The sequence below is a fragment of the Aphelocoma coerulescens genome, chromosome 1A, assembly GCF_041296385.1.
Source record: "Aphelocoma coerulescens isolate FSJ_1873_10779 chromosome 1A, UR_Acoe_1.0, whole genome shotgun sequence".
NCBI lineage: Eukaryota > Metazoa > Chordata > Aves > Passeriformes > Corvidae > Aphelocoma > Aphelocoma coerulescens.
The window spans coordinates 71,796,834-71,819,056 of NC_091014.1; the positions used below are offsets into that span (position 1 = coordinate 71,796,834).

The window sequence follows — 22,223 nt, forward strand, 5'->3', positions numbered from 1 at the left end:
TGCAAAAGGTGGACTATGAAATTTGTTCTTCAGTGCAAGCAAGCCATTAAGTGATTCTTGCTGACAAAAAGTCAGGTTTGCCCAAGTCTGCGCAGTAACCATGTGCAAGGCCTTTTGAAACTGCACATGTGAAAAGGAGGCATCAACATGCAGTTTCTTCTCCTGATAAGTGTGGCACCAGTTTTACTCTGTTTCAGCATCATTTGCCAATCCCAGGCTGACAGGGCCAGATCCTGAGCTGGGCCAGATGCTGCAGTCTCTGACTGCAGAAGGCTCCCTGATGCTCCATGCATGAGATGAATGGAATGATCTGGTGTCTTGGTTTAAAAGACAGGTGTCTGCCAAGGAAGGCTGGAGCCTCCCTTGAAATGGAAAATGCAACCCTCTTCCCTCCGAATTATTATAATTTTGAAATTAAGGGGCTTTTAGACAAAGATATGAGGAATAGGAGTAACAGTTCTTTACTTATATATATATATATTTATATGTATGACAAGGCAAACAAACAGCAATAATTATGGCAGTAACAACAAACAGAACCACAAACCCAGTCCCAGCCTTCTCGGCTGTCAGGCCCTTTCCCCTTCAGTGCAGTTCCGGCCGCAGCCGGCAGGGGCACTGGTGGCTCCCGGTGAGCAGGGCAGGTGCGATGGTTCCCCCATGGCTGCAGGGGGCGCTCCAGAGCGAGCTCGGGGAGCACGCGGCAATGGCCGGGATCCTGGGAGGGGATGGAACAAAGGCTTCACAAACCCCCTGGGCAGCCGATCCCCGTGTCCGGCCAGACCCTCGGGAACAGCAGGCTGGAACAGCAGGGACGAGCACAAATCCCGGGTGGCAGATGAGATGTATCAAACTCCGTAGCTGTGGTGGGCTGGACGCAGGCAGGCTGAGCAGGGCTACAGAGTGGCGAAGGCTCGAAGCAAATGGCAGGGGCAGGGTGGCCGTGGCCCAGCTCCCAGCAAGGCAGGGAAAGGTGGGCTTGGGATCCCAGGGAAAGGTGGGCTTGGGATCTTTTAGTAAGGTGGGGTGTTAGGGTCCCAGTGCAACAGCCGCTCCAACAAGCAGGCTCCACTCACGGTAGAAGATTGAGAGCATTTGCTTGATAAATCAGGTTTTAAATTGAACCAGTGAAACTGAAAATGTCTTCCTCCCTTACCTTGACATAATTCCTCCACTCAAAAGTTTTATAAAATTCTCCACTCAAGAGCTGTATACAGTTTTTGCTTCAGAGTAATTTCTGTTCACCCTCTTTCCCCAAGGAGGTTTGAACAAGATTTAAGAATAGGGTCAATTACGAAGCTGCTGGTACAAATGTGGGGTGAGACCTTAGAATCACAGAACAGCCTGGGTTGGAAGGGACATTAAAGACCATCCAGTTCCAACCCTCTGCCATGGTCAGGGACACCTTCCACTATCCCAGGTCACTCCAAGCACCACCCAAACAGGCCTTGAACACTTCCAGGAGTGAAGCAGCCACAGCTTCTCTGGGCAACCTGTGCCAGGGCCTCACCACCTTCACAGGGAAGACGTTTTTCTGATACCTAAAGTGCATTTGAATCAGTTTAAGTTTTGCCTTTAAATGGTTGGCATCTTTTGTCTGCTTTAACACCCACATGCCATCCTGCTTCCAGTTTTGAGGTGCAGCATTTCCATTTCTACTTTTTCTACTCTATTTTACCATGTAAAATGATTGCCTGTGGATACCCCAAGAGTTACCAAGTTCTCCAGCTTCCTATAGTGTGTTACCTCACAGATGACTGTGTATCCATAAGGATTAAGAATGCAGTGGCTTAATAATTCACAGCCAGTGCAGTATTTCTGACAGACAGACATTGCTGTAGAGAACTGGAGAGCACAAATACCATATCTGTATTTTAACATATGACTGAGGGTAAGATCCAAAAGCTCACAAACTAGCAACCTTTACATCTGTATCTGGGAAAAACCCAGATGATCATGAAAACAGAACATTATAATCTCAAATTTCCACAGAACTACTGAAAGTGGGAAGATAGATTTTCTTCTTAGGAAATCAAGCCTGATGTCTTCCAGTTTTTTGATTGGAAGAGATGAATGAAGCATGAAGCAGAGGTACTTGCTCTTGGGGGTTTACAGAGCATATTCAGGCCTGATTGAACATGAGGAATTTCAGAGGGATCTAAACTATCCACAGTAATGGGCAATAAAAAGCTCAAAGCTGGTAAGAAGAGGACATGGACTGAAGGAAAACAAAGTCAGGAAGTGCTCAGAGCTCATAGGGTATTAAGGAAAAAGCTAAAGAAAGCAAGCCAAGTGACACTGTAAATGTGTCAGTGAGGATTGCTCTTGAGAAGGAAAGACAAGACGTAGATAGGGAATGGATGATACATAAGAATCAATTAGCATGTTGTTGGGGTTTTAGTTTAGTCCTAGTTTTTTTTCCTGTTAAAGGAATTTTTTCCCATATGCATGTTGCTAGGGGACAAATGGCTGTACTTAAGAGAAGACAAAAGGGCCTCGCCCGGGCTTTTTGTTTTCACCTGGGTGTGAGTTCAGTTCGCTCTCGGCGCCCGGTGAGAGAGGCTGCAGAGGGGGGAGCTGCTGGTTCCTGTTTTCAGCCGTCTTTCTTTCTGCTGGAAACAACACCGGGATCCCAGAGCTGCTTTCCCTGCCCTGCTGGAGGCTGGGCTGTGGCCGCCCTGCCCCGCTGCTGCTTCGAGCCTTCGCTGCGTTGTAGCCGTGCTCGCCCTGCCTACCTGGACCTCCGGGGGGTTCCCCTTTCGGATACATCTCGTCTGCCACCCGGGATTTGTGTTTGTGCCTGCCGCTCCAGCCTGCCATTCCAGCCTGCTGTTCCCGAGAGTCCGGGATCGGCTGCCCAGCGGTTTGTGAAGCCTTTGTTCCGTCCCCTCCCAGGATCCCAGGGCACCAGTGCCGCGTGCTCCCCGAGCTCGCTCCGGAGCGCCCCCTGCAGCCACGGGGGAACCATCGCACCTGCCCTGCTCACCGGGAGCCACCAGCGATCCCTGCTGGCTGCGAGCGGAACTGCACCCAAGGGGAAATAGCGTGACAGCCGAGAAGGCTGGGACTGGGTTTGTGTTTGCTGTTACTGCCATAGTTGTTGTTGTTTTGTTTGACTGGTTATATATCTATATATATATAGTAAAGAACTGTTATCCCTATTTCCCACATCTTTGCCTAAAGGCCCTTGATTTCAAAATTATAATAACTCAGAGGGAAAGGGGTTATATCTGCCACTTCAAGGGAGGCTTCTGCCTTCCTTAGCAGACACCTGTCTTTCAAAACCAAGATACATGTATAGACCTAAATCAGTGGTGCAGCTACATTAAATGAATGTGATGACCCTACAATTAAATAAACAAGTGTTAGAGATGCATGGCTAATTTACATTCAGTCAATCATACTCCCAACACACTGCCTCCTCTCCTCTTGCTGCGCACATCAAACCTTCAAGCAACAGACAATCCACTCAATAATTTGAAATGCAAGAAATACAGCTAAGAACGTTATCCCTGTGTTCTGAAGATGTATAGAGCTATTAAGTGACTTAAATCTTTGCAAAAAGCCCACAGAGGTCATGGAATTAAGTCACCTCAGTCTCTGAGTTCCAGCCCAGCAATCTGATCCTGACTAATCTTCATTGTAACGACAACAGTGCCCTAAGAATTCTCTTCAAATCCTCATTTCCAAATCCAGAGTTCAGGGGCTTAGGATTTTTAAAGGAATGCATTTTGAAATATAGCTAAAACTCTACCTAAGACTATTTACTTTTGCAAGTGAAAAAATAGATCATCCTGAAATAATTAGGAAATAAATATATTTATATATAAATAAATATGTGAAGAGTTCACAACCTTAAGCTGAAAATGCTGACAGAGACCCTGTCAGTAAGAGAAATAAGAGGTTTAACCTCCAATGCCTCAGCTTACAAGGCGAGCAAGTAACAATAAATTTCTGACAGGTTTATTATCCCAGCAGTTCCACAGCTGTTCGAACATCCAGTTTTCCCTTCCCCCTCTCCTGTGGCTTTGGCAGAGCATCCTGGCAGCTCCTCTCTCAGGTAGGCAATCCTGGTATGGGCAGGCAAGCAGCCAACTTGCTACTCCAATGATGCAACACAACACCACAAGGGGCATCATTTGGGAAAGAATGGGGTGTTCTCATTATTTAATTACTAGTCAACTTATCTGCCTGGAGAATATTAAAATGTCAGTGTAATTATGACATTGAGACACCACATCAAAGTCAGCTCCTTTCTGCTGATCACCCCAAGAGGTGCCTTCTGAGGGTGATACAGAGGAGTAAGCAGGACCTTTTAAGCAAGGCAGGGGAGTACAGAGAGATGACTCATTAGTTTGATTGATGAAGCCAGTTTTAACCATTTGCTTTTATGGAGCAACTAGGCCAACAGCACAGCACCTGGGGGAGTTTGAATCCACTTGTTTGTGGTATCCTGGGATCACACAAAACATCTGAACCTCCTTCTGGGACTTCATTCAATAGCTAGGGGAGTTCAACCTCATGGTATAATCTCAATCCCCCAGAGGTCCCTATTCCATCAGTAACATCAGAGAACAGACAGAGCCTGTAGTCCTTCAGGCCATATGGAGCAACTGGGATCCACCTTGGATACCTCCAGTGCTCTTCAACACAAAACATATTTATTCTCCTTTTAAAAGTGTATTTTTGACTTTGTGGAAAGGTGCAAACAAGACTACAACTGCAAACCAAGCATTTTGTTCTCCTGGAGAGCATGATGGCAAGGATTTATGTATTATTAAAATGGCTACATACGTTCTTTGCAGCACTGCTGGCTCAATTGATATCTGAGTTTCTGCTCTCTGCCTCCAAATTTTGGTACTTTTCTCAAAGGTCTGGAATGACAGTTACACCTCTGCAAACCAGAGCTCAAAAATAACAATTAAGACTTTCTGACATCTTCATTTTCAAGATATTCTTACAGCATATTATCCTAGTAAAGGAGCAATCCATACATCTCTAACCAGAACTGTAGAGAGATCAGTTACTTTCACAAACTCACGTCTGCAAAATGGCCTTAAGAGAAGGTGGCCCACAGCTCTTCTGTTACCACACCTCGGAGGTTCAGATTGAGTCAAAATCACTGTCAAAACCAGTGTGCCAGGAGCTAACTGAATAATGGAAGTAATTTTCTCCATTTCTATGACAGAAAAGCCCTCTATTTGGACAGCATTATTTGCAGCCAATTATTCTGCTATTTCCAGCAGTGCTCCAGGGAGCTGTATTACTTCTCCACAGAGCATAGGAGCTGTTCGTTAGGTTAGTCTCTTTTAGTCTCCCAGTTCCTTTTGCTTGCATAATTTCCACCCTGCAGTGCCAGATGACTATTTAAGTGCTATCTGTTGCTCTGTATTACCCCTCATAGGACTTTGGAATGTGTCCCAACCAGGGAAAGAACAGCTTTTGATTCTTGGATTAGGGCATAAAGTGCCACAGTTTATCGTAACAGTGGAAGCGTGGAGAGGAATAACTGGCATATTCAGAATGCCCCTTTAGGGAAAAGCTCAAGTGACACTGCCCTGTAGCAGCATTTGAAAGTTCAAAGTCCATCACTTTATAAATATATTTTGGCAAGAACTTGCACTGTTCTCTTTCTCCTTTGTAATGACTCCATGGTTTGTCTCTAAGACTACCATATCCCTGACCTGCTTGCACTGGGATTACTAGTAGGAGGATCACAAATTTAGTTAGTCTCATATCTGTGCAGCATTTAAAGTCAAGGAACACTGGGTTTGGCCAGTAAGACCACCACACCCAGTTTTACAATTTTCAATCATATCTGACCACACCTTTTAAAATACACTTGAAGGAGAGACAAAGTTCCACCCTATCACTGTTGCAATAGGGAACTGAACTCTGACTTCAGGTATTTTCACCCTGCTTGAGCAGGGAGGTTGTACCAGATGACCCCACTGGTGGGTCCCTTTCAACCTTAATGATTCTGTGATTTTCAGGGTCTTCATAGCAAGCCTGCTGAGTTTATAATATTTTATTTAATTTAAAAAGAGCCCTGGAAGTGCAGCTCGCACCCTGAAAGTCAAAATACATTTATTCCTTATTTACTCATTACCCCAGAAGTAGATCTGCAGTACAGCAGACAAAGCACTTTTGTGAACACCTCATGTGTTACCTGTGACCAATTTAATTAATCAAGCTCTAAACCACAGGTCAGCTGGTTCCATTACAACATCCTCAGGGCAACTTATGTTAACTGAAGCCAACTGAGAGCCTCTTCATCCTAAAGAGGACAAATATAAGCCTTTTACTTCAGCTCAGCAGAACTCACAGGTCATCCTAACAAGAGATAATGAATCCCAGTAGGTGCGAGTGAACCCTACCTCTTTAAATACTCATTTAACCCCACCACAGCTGGTAATTACAGTTTTGGGGGTGAGGTTGGGCTGTTCTCTTTTCTGTCCTTCTCCAAGGTAGTCCTAGTGAAGTGGCCTTGGACTCTATCTTCTGGAGAGCCTAAGTGCTCCTAATGAAAGCCTCTAGGAGATCTCCCTCATGCTGCTCCTAGAGCTGTGACTCTGAAGACCTCTCTCTAAGAGCTGGAAATGTAAAAGCTAATTGGATGTGCTGGGCTGCAATGCCCCAGTACCCCAGAACAGCCAGTTCCCCTAACAGAGAAGGTGAAGTGAACCCATGCCAGGCTGCCTGTCTTGGACAAGTGGAAACATTGACAACAAGGCTATTTCCTTCTTGAGGCTTTCTGAGGTGGCTATTAGGAGAGCTTCTCTTATGCAGTCACTCTTTTGAACCCAGACTCTAAATAACCTTCTAAAACAAACAGAGGAGGATTTTAATTCACTATCTCCATGTGTGAAAGGTGGGAGAAGTTAGTTAATTGCCAGCACACCAGAGGATTCAAGGTCTTCCATCAGAGCAGAAGGCACTAACCATGCAAAAGCTCCAGTGGGAAGGGTTCTAGCAGTCCTCTTCTTTCCTCCATTGAAGCTGTGCTTAAACATTCCCCAATAATTAAGTATGCTTATGACTCTTAAAACATTTAAAGTTCCTTAAGTGAAGAAGGTGTGCAGAGGCCTTGATCCACTGTATTTTTATGTTTGGGGTTATATTTTTTATGTAGAGGTTTGAATCTTCTCCTCCCCCTCACTGTCTCCTCAGAACAAGGCTGTGAAAACTCTTTTTCTCCAAATAAAATAATAATTTAGGAAACAGAACAGTGTTTGTCAGAAAGAACAAGGGTGGAGACTGAGGGTGCCAGCATGGTGGCTTGTACCACTTTAGGACACTTTTGGAAATCATCACTCTTGTCATATACTGGATCCAATTTCAGCAAGAGTTCCACTCTCTCCTGGGGTTCCCACAGGGCCAAACAGGCAAGTGTTCCTTGAGACTGAGGGCTCATCGTGCCCTCCAGCAAGGAGTGGGTGGGCAAAGACACGTTGTTAGGAAACAGATAAACCTCAGACTGAGCAAGTTGCCAACATACTATTGAATATGCCGTGGAGCACCACTGTGGGATTGTGCAGGTGTTTCCATGGCCAGGGAGAGACCAAATGGATGATACGATAATCTGCAACTTAAATTTAGCTGCAATTCCAGAGGGATAGTCTGATAGCCTGCTTCCTAAGCCATTTCACTTACTGGACCTCAAAGATCCCCCCTGGCACTGGAGCTGCTTTCTCTGAGGGCATATTGTGCCACACCTGCATTTCAGGCAGTTGGTGTTTAGTCCCTCTTCACTGATTCTGCCCCACATCCTATGTTCCCTGGCTGAGGTGGGAGACTTTTGAGTGTAGAAGCAATTATTTATCTCTGCCTAAGAGAAACTTCTGAGTATGATCTAACTTAAGTGCCTACCTGTAGGCTGCACAGCTGCACAGCTGAACTTGTCAAACACAGAGAAGCAAATCAGGCACCAAACCCCTGCCTCATTTATGGGCCTCCTTCCTCAGATGGCTTCTGAGCTTCTCAAATCTCTGTGTTACAGGGAGCCTGCACATCTCTCCAGCAGCTGAAATCTCAAACAGGGAAGCAGAGTGGTAGCAAAAGACTAAGCTAACATATAATGAGGCCAAAGGAAATTGAGTGTCAGAAGCACAGCTTTGAGTCTAGAAACACAATCAAAGCCTGGGGGAAGAGTGTGGCAAATGCTGGGGTCAGCAGTGCAAGTGCAGAGCAAAGCTGGACAGTCCCTGAGCAAAGCACAAGGCACTGCCCAGACCAAACCAAAGACCAGTGTCTGCTGAGCAGCTCAGGAGGTATCAACTGACTCCTTCAACTAAAGCACAGACACAAAATGGAGTGGCCTTCACTGCAAAACCCCCTGATCAAAACCATATCACACAGCAGGATTTCTACTTCACCTTAGTATCACATGCATCAATCCTCTGCAAAACTACTGACCCAGCTCTTAGACCACCATGTTACTGCAAGGGAGAATCAAAGAGCTGGGAGTGCTTGGGATAAGAGCTGCAAAGTTCACACTGCCCAAATACATAACTGCCAGCAGATGCATTATGGTATTTCTTTAAGAATATAAATATACAATGAGGATTTTCCCTGACAGGCCATATTTTCATTTATTTAGGAAACAAGTAAGTTGAATTATGATGGAATCTCTCCATACAAGAGATGCTTCAGGAGCTGACAGTACAGATTTCTCAGAAGTGCCACATTCAGAGCAAATTAATATAGCCTTGAAAGCCGATTTCGAGACAACTCTCACAGACACAAGGTATTGGCTGAGGAAACACTGAAACAGAAAATGAGACACCAGGCATCATGTGACATCAGGACACATATTTCTGTTTATTCACCTTTCTTCAAGAACTCTAACTCACTGTTAGGCAAAGGAGTGCATACAGGATGTACAAGAAAAAGATTAAAAGAGACTTCTTTATTATTGTATTCTGTGGCATGAAAGCCCACAGCCTTTTGTATTTGTTTGTTTGCTTGTTTGTTTAAGGATATGTTTCTACTCTAGCTGAGGTGTTACAGTTCAGAGAACAACCGGTCATCTGCAGGAAATCTCTTTAGCAAATTAGAAGAGAGCGCAGCTATTTGCCGGGCTGTTTCACTGAACAAACACCACAAGCTGCACTAATAGCATTTTACCAGACACTTGTCAGTTTGTGAACCCCTAAGTTTATAAAGAAATAGGAAATCCGTCTGCAGGGTGACAGGGATGGGGAAAAGTGGTTGGAGTTGCTTCCGCCTCAGCATATTCCCACCTGCTGTAGACTTGTGTTTGTTCAGTACAACTATGCCAGTTCAGTACTGGCAGAGGTTCTGCCCAGGCATAGACAGTTTGCCCACAGTCCAACTCACTACCTTTGTAACTTTCATATATAATATTAAAACCCACAGTTTGTCTCCTAATATGCTTCACACGATGCTCCGTCTGTTCACATCCACACTGTACACTGATGAATTGGAACAGCCTCGGCTGAAATCAATGAAAATGCCTTCAGAATCAGAGTCGATCGACTCCAAAATCTGATCCACTATGTTCTCAGGGCTGGAAGAGGGAACTGGAATCAAGGAAGTGTCTCTGTCTAGGTCAAAAGACCTGTGTGGGTCGCCCATTGAGTGGAAGAGTCCTTTCTGTTGCTCAGCTGTGCTGAGTTTGCTGGAGCACTGCACAGACCCAGTGCTGGGCCTCTCCTGGTCTCCTGGCAGTGAGCTTTTCATGGTTGTCATGGAGCTCTTGGAACCGTTGTCCATGATGGTGGTGAGGTTGGAGTACCCCTGGAGCTCCAGGCAGGAGGTCATTTCTGAGACAGAGTGCCTTCGGATGCTGGTTCCGTTGGCAGCCATGCCCTCAGTTTCATACTCGGCCACTGGCGTCAGCAGTGGATTGTTGTAGCTCTTCGAACGCACCACAGGGTTCTTGGCAAGGATGTCACCCGACTTCGAACGCCTGAAGAACCGCTTCTCTGCAAACAAAGATCCAGAGTAATATCTGCAAAGTCTCCTATTACGGTAATAATAATTATGAGTGTTCAAAAGAAATGTGAAGTTCTGCATATTCATAATCTTTTCTTGAATGAAACTTTTCTAGAAGAAGACATTTTGCTGTATTGTAGATTCACAGGCTTCAGATTGCCTAGATTTCTTTAGCATACTGAAGACCCCAAATCTATCTTTACAAATACTAGCTGAGATTCCCTTATATTCACACAACTTCAGCAGCTGGAGTAAAACAGTAAATACTGCAGGAGTGGTGATATACAGTTGTAAATACTTCCTTTAGACAAGCACAGAAAGTGCAATTTTATTCTTTTTCAGGCTATAAAAGTAATGACTCATTTCTAGTAGTTGAAATTTAACTTTTCCACCCATCCTGGGAAAATAAAGTCTTCAAATTTGGAGCATGACGGTTAAGACAGGCAGTTTTTCTACTAATTCTGGAAAAACTTTCAAAGCATTGTTCAGAGACCACACGGGAGAGAGCACCAAGAGTGTTTGAAAATGTTAACTAGAGGGCAGTGCTCACAGAAACCTCTTTTTAGGGGAGCAAACCTGCATTCAATCCAGCAGTGATTGCCTGAATGCTGTTAACCAAGTGGGATTTTCCGAGAAAATAAGCAGCAGATGGCAGCAAGTGAGCATGGAGTTCCCTCTCTGGCAATGGTTTAGTGCTGGAGTGTCCTGGCAGTGTGAACAGAATTACCATCATGAGCAAAACGACTACCATTCAAACTCCGTGCAGGTCTCAATGCTCAGATTCACTTGTGCTATAAGAAAAAAAAGTGGTGTGAATAATAGGTCTCACTTTTGAAGCTTTCTTTCTGCCACTCTCACTTTGCCATCCCATGAAAGGGACACAACTGGAGCAGGAGATCAAATTACCCTCTGGAAGTCAACCACAGCCACTGCAAATAAACTGCTTTAAATCAGGATGCTGGATATGTTCCCTGCAAATGCTGCAATTTCCTTTACATATGCCAATCTCTTAAAATTATGTTGTTGTGTAATTATGTGCTTACCTGGACACAAATTCCAATCATATGCTGTACTACTAAAAAAGCCAGTTTCTGTATTTAAGATTGTATTTTGCAGTTGTGTCTGCTTCAGCAATGAAATCATCTGATCCAAGTTCATTTTTGGACTTTTTCTTTGTCAGGAGTTTGAGCTGGCAAACAGAAAAGGTTCCTAGGGCTATGAACTCTGGTTTCTTGTCACAACATGCCACATGCTAGCAAAATAGTTGAAGAGAATTAGATGCATTCGTTTAAAAGAAGCAGCCGCTTACACACTCAGCTTCCTTGGATCCAGGTGCAGTGATTACAGTAAGACCCATTTCAGGGATATTGCTACATCTACAGCCCAGGCCACAGCAAAAGGAAGTGCCCGGTCCACCAAAACCTTCCTATCTTCTGCAATCACATAGTAAGACATTTATTTACTAAAAATTCATTTCACTGGTGCTTTATTCTCTTTGGGTGCATTTTTCCTATCTTGACATACAAAAGCTCGTATTTAGAAAATGCCAATTTGGGGCTCCATTTAAATGCTTGTGGCCTTTTAATGACAAGAAATGAATACAAAGTAGTAATCATGAACCATTTTCCATAAATAACTGGCCTCTATTTATTCACTTGAAACTCATTGTTTCTTAAACACTTGCTGTAACACGTTTTGCCATTTTAGCTTCAAGGGAAAATCAACTACTTTATTGGCCATTTCTGACAAGCAAACAGATTGAATTGACTGCACAGAAAATGTGCAATTGAGCTTATTTTCCCTTCTGTCTGTTCTATTCAATCAGGCCATCACCATATTTACAATAAAAGACTCAGGTACTACCACATTTCCTTTTTCATTATGCTGGTAGTATCCCCCTTGTATTTTCAACAGATTTAATTGCTATATAGGATATTCCACCTTCATCCTGGCTAAATCTTGCCATAACAAAAGTCACCGAAAGCTTCAGAGCTCCAACAATCAGAAAATAAGCTGAAGGGGACTCAAGCTGACACCAGGCCAGCCCACGTTTCCCCCTTGCTCCTTAAGGATGCTGATGTACAAAGTGCCTCAGCAGTAAAGATTCAATAACCTTCAGAGGCAATTCATGTGAAATTAAGAGATTTTTCCTTCCATATAATTTGAATTTCCCCTGCTATGTGAGATCCACTCTTTATTTCTTACCTCCATTGGGATGGAGAACAGCTTATTAGATTCTACTCTGCAGAAAGCTTTTACATGCTTGAAGGCTTATGTGTTAGTCTTCTCTAAGACAAATTCCTACTTTCTTCCCTAATTTTAACAGCCTTGTATGATCTTTGTGTACTAATGAACACAATTGAAAATTAACTACTGAGCACTTCAGAAGTGGCTTCTTGCTTCTTCCTCTCACTGTCCATAAAGCATCCTGTGTTAAAGCTCTCTCATTAAAAGGTAGAATAGAAATTCTGAACACACACTAGATTCATTTTACTGATTTTTATTACTGAGCACTCTTACGATGATCAGCTTTCATCTTTGCCGCTGCAAGTTTCACTGCGATTCTGCACCTTGCAAAGAGCATAGTCTTAGAAAAAAAGCCTGATGTACTCATGTGAGCACTGGCAGTCAGCTCTTGTGTGTGCCCTGACCCTGCATGGAGCAAGGTTTTGGGAAGTCCTCTGTGCTGTGCCAAATGGAGTCTGTGTTATTCTTACCCAAGATACAGGCAGAGTGCGTGAAGGGTCCATCACTGGAATACAGACCATATGTGCCCAAGTAAGGAGAAACAACTTTCTGGATCAGGGATTCCAGTTTCAAATAATCTTCAGTCACACCTTTCGACTCATGAACCCCCTGAAAAAGAGGAAATACCCAAGATGAGCACTGCCCCCTCCAATCACAACCTCCCCTTGCTCACCAGGGCAACCAGAGAAGAACAAGCATTTTCACTGAGTGAAAGCAAAGGTGCCCTGCAATGTGATCCTGGTTTGCTAGTACAGCTGATTCCTCTTCTGTAAAGCCAAGAGATGTGAATCAGACCAGAGCTACCAGGACATTTAAATCCAGGAAGGTACATCCTACTTTGTGCACAGCACTCAGGGAAGGATAGAGGACATGATCTGTGAAGAGGAATTAAAACCATCCCTGGACTTTTTGCTATTGCAATTTTACAGTGACTTCCTGAATGATAGCATCTGATACCACAGGGTGTCACTGCCATCTCAGCAATACCACCACCGTTAAGAAAAAGGTGAAACTGAGACCCTCAGAAATATTTCTTCCAGGATATTTTCAACAACCAATGTTTACAGTAAAGAAGTTTGTTCTCTTTCCTCATCCCTCCCCTGGCACTTACCATTTTCCAGGCAAAAATCACATTATAATTAGCATGGTAAGAGTCACCCACAGGCAAAATGTTTAGCCTTTAGCTGTTACTCTGCACTTCCACCCACAAGCAGGCTTTGTTAGGCTGCAGAGGTGACAGAAAAACCCTGCAGAGTTGTATTCTCCCTTTAACTGCAGAGTGTGTGCTCCTGTGTTGTCTGAGCAGAGCCCTGTACACTCTGTGTAGGATGCCTCTTGCCATATGGAGCAAATTCACGGTTGCCATGTGCTTGACATATCATGTCACAGAATTAATATCCTAAATGCCATACTCAGCAAGAACTCTGCTTGAATTTAGCAATTTCATTATGTGTTCCTGAGTTATTGTAAAAAGAAACACACTGCTCCAGAGAGCAATATAAAGATCAGATGATCAAAATTGCAACACTTCCTTCAGCATGTGAGAGGATCCTGACGTTCAAGATGTGTTCACAGCTTAGTATGACTCACCAACCAGAGTCTAGAGTGACTCTCAGATGTGTTTCTGAATGGCTGACTCCACCACCCCCCACCCCCGCTGCTGCGCTGCCTCAATGCTGCCTCATCACTTGATAAAAAGTTTATGAATGGAAAATTAGTAATGGCCAACAGAGAATTCAAATTAGGACAAAATTTGATTTTGGACAGAATTTGAATTCCAGTTCTGTTGGGGTTCTGTTGGGGTCCAGGGGAGGGGACCCTGGGGTAGAGGCACTAATCCCTGGTGAATCCTGTTCCCCATTGGTTGTTTTGTGTTCTCCTGCCCGGGAAGGGCCGTGCCGGTCCCGCGATTAAGAGTTCTTCAGCAGTCTCCATGCACTGGAGAATAAAGATGTTTGAAAAACATCTACCAAGAATCAGTCCCTGTTTCTTTTCCATGGGCCTTGCTGTCTATATATGTTGCAGAAATCCCCACTGCAACACAGTTCAGCAGTCTTTAAATAACAAATAACAATCTTTGGTGATGTGCTATGCCCTGAAAAACTCTGGGACAGCCACAAATACAAATTTGAACACAAAGGCATATCCAGTGGATCCAAAAGCTTGCAAACATCAAAGGAACAGCAGAATGAGCCCACAGCTATACAGCCAGGCAAAAATAACACTGGAATAATTCAGAAGACTTAATGAAGGAGCAAGTATTATTTCCAAGTCATTACTGGCCTACTGAGATCTGTTCCAGTGTTCCTTGCTGGGATTTAGTCAAGCCCTCAGAAAGGCAACACGCCTGCTATCTTAATACATATTCACTATCCCATCATGATCACATCAAGCAAAGGCCAGGGTTTAAGACATTGTCATAGGTTAGCAAGCATAGTCCCGGAAGGGATGTCCTTGCTAAGGGGTGCTTACAGCTTCCTCTGGGACCTGATAGAACCTATCAGCTGGCCAGTTTGAATATGGACAATTCTTTAAGCCACTTAAAGTTGTGACTGCCTCTGTGATACACACTTAAGAATAGACAAACTCCCCCCCAAGCTCTCTCTCATTTCCAGCGCTGGCACAGGTGGCTGCGGGCCCGAGTGGGGCCCAGTGGGCCCGGCCCAGGCCCTGCTCGGGCCAGGCCGGGCTGGGCCATGGCTCCAGGATGACCCCCCCCAGCAGGGCTGTGGGCAGCCAGAGCAGCAAAGCGGCACCTCTGTCCGGCAGAGGTCAGGTGACCAACAGCGATAAGCCACACAGCTGCAAGGCCGAGGTGAGATTAACCCTTTTATTGCTGTGAAGAGCTGAAAACCTGAGGGAAGAGAAAGAGGAGATGCTTAAAGCTGAAACTCTGTTGTGAAGCTATGATACATCAAAGTATCCCGTTGTAATTTCGTGAAAATATGGGGGGTGGAGTGTTCAACTCGTAAGCAATAGGCAGATGCTGACGCAGCTGTAATTTCATGAGAAGTCTAGACAGGGAGAGATGAACCAGATGAGGACTTTTGCTCCAAATGGGAAAGGAGAAAACCTCAGTTCCTAGAGATGCTCCTAGAGATAGTCCTAACGATGAAGATGAGGAAGACCCTTTGCTCCCAGGGAAGGAGAAGGGCCTCTGTTTTTTTGTTTCTGAACGGCTCAACCTTAAAATTGTACCCCAAAAAACTTCAAGAGTGGACCCTCGAAAGCAGTTGTGGGAAAAGCTGCAAGTTGGGGGCAGGGACTCACATCGCGAGCAGAGAGACCTCTTCCTAAATGGACTGAACAATATTTGGAAGTGGGCGGCTGTCTCGTTGTGATACTGTTTTCATAGCATGAGCAAAAAGAGACTTCTCTTTCTAAATGGACTGAACAAGGTTATTATGGAAGTGGTAAACAGACTGAACATCTTAAGGGTTGTCTTTTTACATTGTCAGTGGGAGAAGGGAGGAAGGTTGGGGGAGGAGGAGAGTTCTGAAGGTGGTATAATTTTTTTTCCTCCTTTTAGGTCTGTTAATAAACTTCTTTATATTCTTTCAAGTTTGGTGCCTGCTTTGCATTTCTCCTAATTCTTATCTCACAGAAGATAAACAGTAATGAGTATTTTAGACCAAACCACTACAGACATCCTGCTCCAGGCTCCCACACTAAATACCTCTGGAACTGGTCTCCTAAACATGACATATATGAGTGGCAGAAGCCAGTGGTACTTAGCATTGCTCATGTCCAGACTTTGCTGTAGAGCTTTATTTACTTTTCTACCATTTTGGTATTTATATTTGTGAAAGACAGTAGCTAAATATCAGCTGTGGAGAAAGAACCCTGTTGCGTTCCACTGTGGAGAACTGTGAGGAGTTCTTTTAAAAACAGATGGTCTTGAACGAAATTAAGTCAACAGAGACAACCTTCTATCTGAGAACCGTTTATTGGTAGCAAAAAAAAAAAAAGAAACAAACAAAAAAAAGAAGTTGCCCTACTAAAGAGGGCTAGAAAAGACAGAGAAGAAGGAAGAAAAATGGAAAAGGAATGGGGGAAGAGAGCAAGAGGGAGAGGGGAGACACAGAGGGGTAAAGCGGGCATTACCACCAGCAGGATGGGGAGTGCCGTTGACATCCACGCGGCAGGGGGTGTATGCACGCTGCCTGCTGGGGAGCCTGTGCAGCTCTTGGAAAGGCACGGCTCCACAGGCATGGTTCCTGCAACGACAGGCGGCCAGACATGCGGTGAGTTAGTGAGTGCTCGGGCAGGAGGTGAAGGACCCAGGATGCAGGGTCGCAGCAGGGATCGCGGCAGCGGGCTGGATCGGAGGCAGGTGGCTCAGGCAGGGATGCAGGGGCGAATTGCCAGGGCGGCAGTCAGGGACACAGGGAGACAGGACAGGCGGCAACTGGGACGGGCGAAGGGGTAGGGCAGGACACAGGCTACAAACAAGACTCAGAGGTCAGCTGGTGTCCCACCAAGTGCCCACATAGAGGGACGGCGGGTATGAGAGGGTGAGCAAGCACCAGCAGGGGCAGGAGAGCCAAAAGGTAGGCTGGACCCAGGGCAAAAAGGACAGACAGGGCAAAGGAGCAGACGTCAGCAGGCTGGAGCCAAAGCAAAAACACAAGACTCAAAAGGTCCCCAGACTCAAAAAGCCCCAACTCAAAAAGCGCCAGAATCACCAAGCCCAAATGAAAACTGTCTTAAAAAGCCCGCAGAACTTGTGATGCAGTTACTTTTTATGCCCTCTGGCTCCTCCCAAAGTCTGCCTGCTGGCAGGACACCATTGGCCCAGTCCAACCTTCCCCTGCAGTCCATTGGTGCTTTTGCCATCTGACCGGAGTTGTTGTTTGTCCTTAACTTGGGCATGTATGGTCTTGTACAGTGTCTTTGGTGTTCACCTGTTGACTGCCTGTCCCATGTGAGACATGAAGTGGTTGCCAAGGAAAGTACCCCCGGAGACAAGGCTTTCTCCCATCTTCTTCTAGTTGCCTCCTGCACATGGCATGTGTGCAACCCCTCTTCCACATGCCTCTGACAATGTGAGACAAAGCGGTGAGACAAAACTAAATTGGCTCTTCACAAACCCCAGTAACTCACTAGTGCCATGCTGCCCATGAAAAAACTCCTACCACCAGCAGAACAGTATCAGTAACAGAAGCATCCTTGCCCAGTGGCACCTTAACACCGTCTGATTTCCTATCAGCCTTCAGAACTGAGGAGTTCTTTTGGTTTTTAATTATATGTTCTGCTCTACACTCCTCTTTCCCTGATGAACTCCTCAAAAGCCAGAGCAATATTCTGTATGGACTGCTGCTCTTGCAGGGATACAAGGAGGCTTGCAGCAGCTCTGCTGGGCTGGGATAGGCTTCTGTGGTAAGCTGAGAGACTCAACCCCCAAGCTACAGCCGCTGGGACAACCCTCCATGATGGGGCCAGGGAGCTGTGCAGGGCACAGACTTGCCTCATCCCCACCACTGCTGTCCTGCAGCTGCTGTACCTGGAGAGCCCACTGGCTCTCTGCTCCTGAGAAACATTCTTCTCTCAAAATCCCAACTCCCTCACCACCTGCATCATCTTCTTCTTCAGTCTTGCCCTCAACCTTCACTCCTGCTCTCTCAAAGCAGTGCTAATCTCCACCTCTTTTTCATTTCAGCATCTTTTAGTTGCCACCTTCGCATTTGGAAAGGATTATAATGTAATATTATGACAAGAATCTGCCCTACTCTAAAGGCATGGGAACAATGGGGATTTGAGTCCTGAATATGTGAATACTGTTGCAAATGGAAGACATCTATCAAGAACAGACACATGTATTACTGCATGAAATACAGTACCCAAGTCCCAAAGTTCATTAACATTAATTAAATGGTTTTGAAACCAAAAATTTTTCTATAATAGTTCAAATGCATTAAAAGGGCCCTACGCATGGCTGGTTTTGATATGTCAACATGCAAACACTCCCAGAAGGGCTACATCCTTAAAGACTACAGGTTATTGATCTATCTACTTTATGAAGACACTGCCCCACCTGCTGAACTGCAGCACCAGCCACACGCATGGTCTCCACTGCTATACTCAAGTGTGGCACTGGAATAAAACTTTTCTTGTGTTTGGAAACAAAACCCCATAATCATCAAATCCACAATCATTCCAGCAAGTATGGATGCACCAAAATGCTCAGGCTTCCATCCCTGTTAATTCTGTAAATTAACAATGAACTCCTGCTGAGCTTTTGAAGAGCACAGGGGCTTCTTGTGAAAGCACAAAGGAAAGAATAAATGAGTAAGCAGGTATGTTCCGAAGAATAGCTGGGGGATTAGTACCTAACTACAAAAGGCCACAGCCTCCTTTTTCAGTATGTACAATCATAGAATCAGAGAATGGTTTGGGTTGGAAGGGACCTTAAAGCTTATCTCATCCCATCCCCTGCAAGGACACCTTCCACTAGATCAGATTGTTCAAACCCCATCCAACCTGGCCTTGGACACTTCCAGAGGTGGGGTAGCCACAGCTTCTCTCGGCAACCTGTGCCAGGGCCTCAAGACCCTTACAGGGAAGAATTTCTTCTGTATATAGGATTTCTTTAAGCTTTAGTGGAGGCCACCTCAGGCATTTAAGGATCTGAAGAGGCCTTCTCAAAGATAACCTTAAAACATGTTCAATGTTCATTACTTTAACCTTTTATATGCTGTTCACCAAATATGGAGTGCTTTGAAGATTTTTTTAATAAACGTGAGTTTTAAGAAAAAAATACTTCTAAGCCATTATGAACATTGTATCTCGGCACAGGCTACCTGACTTGTAAAGCTGCCAGAAACATAAATTCTATTTTGATTTTGAAAACATTTGCCACAATTTTTCTTTAAATAAATAAATCATATTTATTTTTTAAAGAAAAAAATCATTAAATGTCCTTGTTTTTTTTACCATGGCAATGAAATAACCACAGTCACAGATCTGTACTTCTGTTTCCTATTACATTAATTTTTCCCACCCTATTCTTCCCTCAAAGCAGTGAACATGCAGGCAAGTAATCCTGCCATTGCTCCTGCTTGGTGGAGGATACAACCATGCCTGCAGCCTCTGTCCCTCTGCAACCAGGTGGTCATTGCTGCACAATCCCCCGGGTTCTTTATTTACCATTATAACAGAAATACTTCTTGTTTTGAAAAAGACACCTAACATTTCAACAGATAGTATCAGCCCTTCCAAGTGACTGTAAACAAGGCTGCCCAAGCCCAGCCCACTGGGGAGGTGCTCTTGGCTGTGTGTCGAAAAGGAATCCAGAAATTAATCACCTGCCTTACACCACTTCTCACTTGGTGTTGGCTACTTCCTTTCCTCAGGCTCTGGTAAGAAACCCAGACATGAAGCAATCCCCAAAGACAATGACAGCCATGAAAAATTATTTAGGCTGCTGATAGTTCGGTATATGTCATTAGACAGCCTGATTAAACTGGATGCAGAGTTTTAGGCTTCCCAAGCTCTTGTGAGCAGAGGTAGGATGTGTTATGTTCCTGTCTCGTGGAAACCTGGCACATGGCAGAATCCGAGTTGGGTTTGTGCATCCTTTGCTGCTTATTCCTCTCACTTCTTACTCCAAAAACTGGATGTGAAGCTGCAGATCTCCTTTTTACCTGTATTAGGGAGCAAATAGGTGACAAATCCCTACCATTAACAGCCTGCACAGACAGACCAATAATGAAATAAAACTGTATTGGGTTTGCATGGAAAAACTTTGGTAGCAGGGTGGGGGGTACAGGGGTGGCTTCTGCAAGAAGCTGCTGGCAGCTTCCTCCATGTCTGGCAGAGCCAGTCCCAGGCAGCTCCAAAGACAGATGTGCTGCAGGACAAGGCTGGGCCAATTAGAAATGGTGGTAATGCCTCTGTGATAACGTATTTCAGGAAAAAGGAAAAAAAAGTTTTTGCACAGTTGTAATTGCAGCCAGAGAAGAGCAGAGTGAGAATATGTGAGAGGAACAACTCTGCAGACACCAAGGTCAGTGAAGAAGAAGGTGGAGAGATGTTCCAGGCACCAAAGCTGGGATTCCTCTGCAGACCATGGTGCAGACCATGGTGAGGCAGCTCCGCTCCTGCAGCCATGGAGATCCATGGGGGATGCAGAGATCCACCTGCAACCCATGGAGGTGACCCATGCCAGAGTGGGGGAATGCCTGAGAGGAGGCTGTGACCCTGTGGGAGGCCTGTGGAAAGAGGAGCCCATGCTGGAGCAGCCTGTCTTTGAAAGACATGGTAGGGTGACCCACACTGCAGCAGTTTGATGGGGGAGTGTTGCCTGTGGGATGGACTCATGGTGCAGCACTTTGCAGAGATCTGTTGCTCGGGAGATGGACTCACATTGGAGAAGTTCATGGAGAACTGTCTCCTGTGGGAGGGACCCCACGGTGCTACTCCTTTCCCTGAGTAGCAAGAGAAACAGTGGGTGATGAACTGACCTTAACTCCCATTCCCTGTCTCCTTGTGCTGCTGGGGTAGGAGGTAAAGCTGGGAAGGAGGGGTGTGGGAAGAAGGTGATTTTAAGGTTTTATTTTATTTCTCATTATCCTGCTCTGATTTTGTTAGCCATAAATTCAATTAATGTCTCTAATTAGACTCTGTTTTACCTGTAATGGTATTTGATGACTGATCTCTCCTGGTCCTTATCTCAACCCTTTTTCACATTTTCCCTCCCCTGTCTAGCTATGAAGGTGAGTGATAAGAAAGGCTTTGGTGGGTGCCTGGCATCCAATCCACTACATGGGAGCCTGCTCCTAGATCACAGAGCAGCTTCTGCCTCACTACTCTGGGGAATTACAGCCTATTCACAAGTGCTTGCTAGGACAGCACTATGTAGAACAAAGATGAAATTTTCTTCCCAAGTATTTCTGGTGGCCACCAGCAGAAGAATGGTATATTCACCACCCCATCCAACTGCCTTGAAATCTTGGTAATTGGTGGGTTACACTGATGGAAAAATGATTTACCCTAAAAATCCTGTAATGCACCAGACCAGAGAACTAAGCACAGAACTCACAACAGCTGGAGACAAAAGAGCTACAGCTAAAGCTATCACATCCTCTGGCCATCAGGCACACCCCAAAGGGATGTCTCATATATGGCAAGAAACAAGCCTGGCTGCTATCCAGCTGCTTTTCATTAACGTTTGACTTACGTAATTCCACTTCGGGGCCTTAGCTGGATCTCCATCTGGCCATCACTCTCTCATGCCTGATTCCTTCCATTTCAACCTTTTGCTTTGTCCCCTTTGACATCAGCTGTTTCATAAGGCCCCACATCCATCCCGAGCTCCTCTTTCAGCAGGCAAGCCCCCTGTCATCTGCTGAGCTCCTCTGCCACATGAGCCCCTCTGCATTCACCTTTACCAGAGGCTGCTTCAGTTCTGGCTGGACAACTGCACACATGTTGCCTCAAGTAACTCCTCATTCATCTGTGTATGAAAATCATCATAAACAACTATTAAACACCCAAACTGATTTTAATTGACCAGAAGTAATTCAGTGTTTTGCTGAAGGTCTAAAAGGTCACAGATTCTGTGTTTTCCAGTTCTTACTAATAGTACCCACCACCTGTAACACCTAGAAATGGTGGTACTGCTCAGTTGCTTTTCATTTCCCTCTTTAGCACAGACTATTAAAAGACCATTTACTTAATAATTTATACACTGAATAGTATCTCTAGTGGCTAAAGGTACCCTGAAAACTGGACACAATGGAGGAACTACTTTATGACCACCTGAAACTTGTGGATGTGCTAAATCAATGACTGGTCATTGATTAAAGGCTGGAGCACTCACCTTGAGCTTTTACACTTCAGCTGATCAGCATGTGTACATGAGTAAGTATTGGTGCAAAGGATTGTCTTCTGCTTCAACTGACAAACTGCTGCATAGCTTTTAAATAAAAAAGAATAAAATGAAACAAAATCTGTGTTCCTCCAGACCTCGGGGAACAAACAAAGCAGACCTTCCAGACTCAAGCCCCAGGCCCTGCCAG

The 22,223-nt window shown here is 44.9% G+C and overlaps 1 protein-coding gene across 4 annotated transcripts in view; it reads right to left on the bottom strand.

The window, feature by feature from the left end:
- Positions 1-8,796: 8,796 nt before the first annotated feature.
- The window catches only part of PRR5 (proline rich 5), a 102,738-nt gene continuing 89,311 nt past the window's right edge, over positions 8,797-22,223 (bottom strand). For all 4 annotated transcript variants that reach the window (XM_069003487.1, XM_069003485.1, XM_069003486.1 and 1 more), the window contains 2 exons: positions 12,675-12,813; positions 8,797-9,947 (listed from right to left, as the gene is read on the bottom strand). In XM_069003487.1, the coding sequence (XP_068859588.1) occupies positions 9,397-9,947; positions 12,675-12,813 (690 nt within the window). In that variant the 3' untranslated portion in view covers positions 8,797-9,396. The remainder of the gene's footprint in view (positions 9,948-12,674; positions 12,814-22,223) is intronic.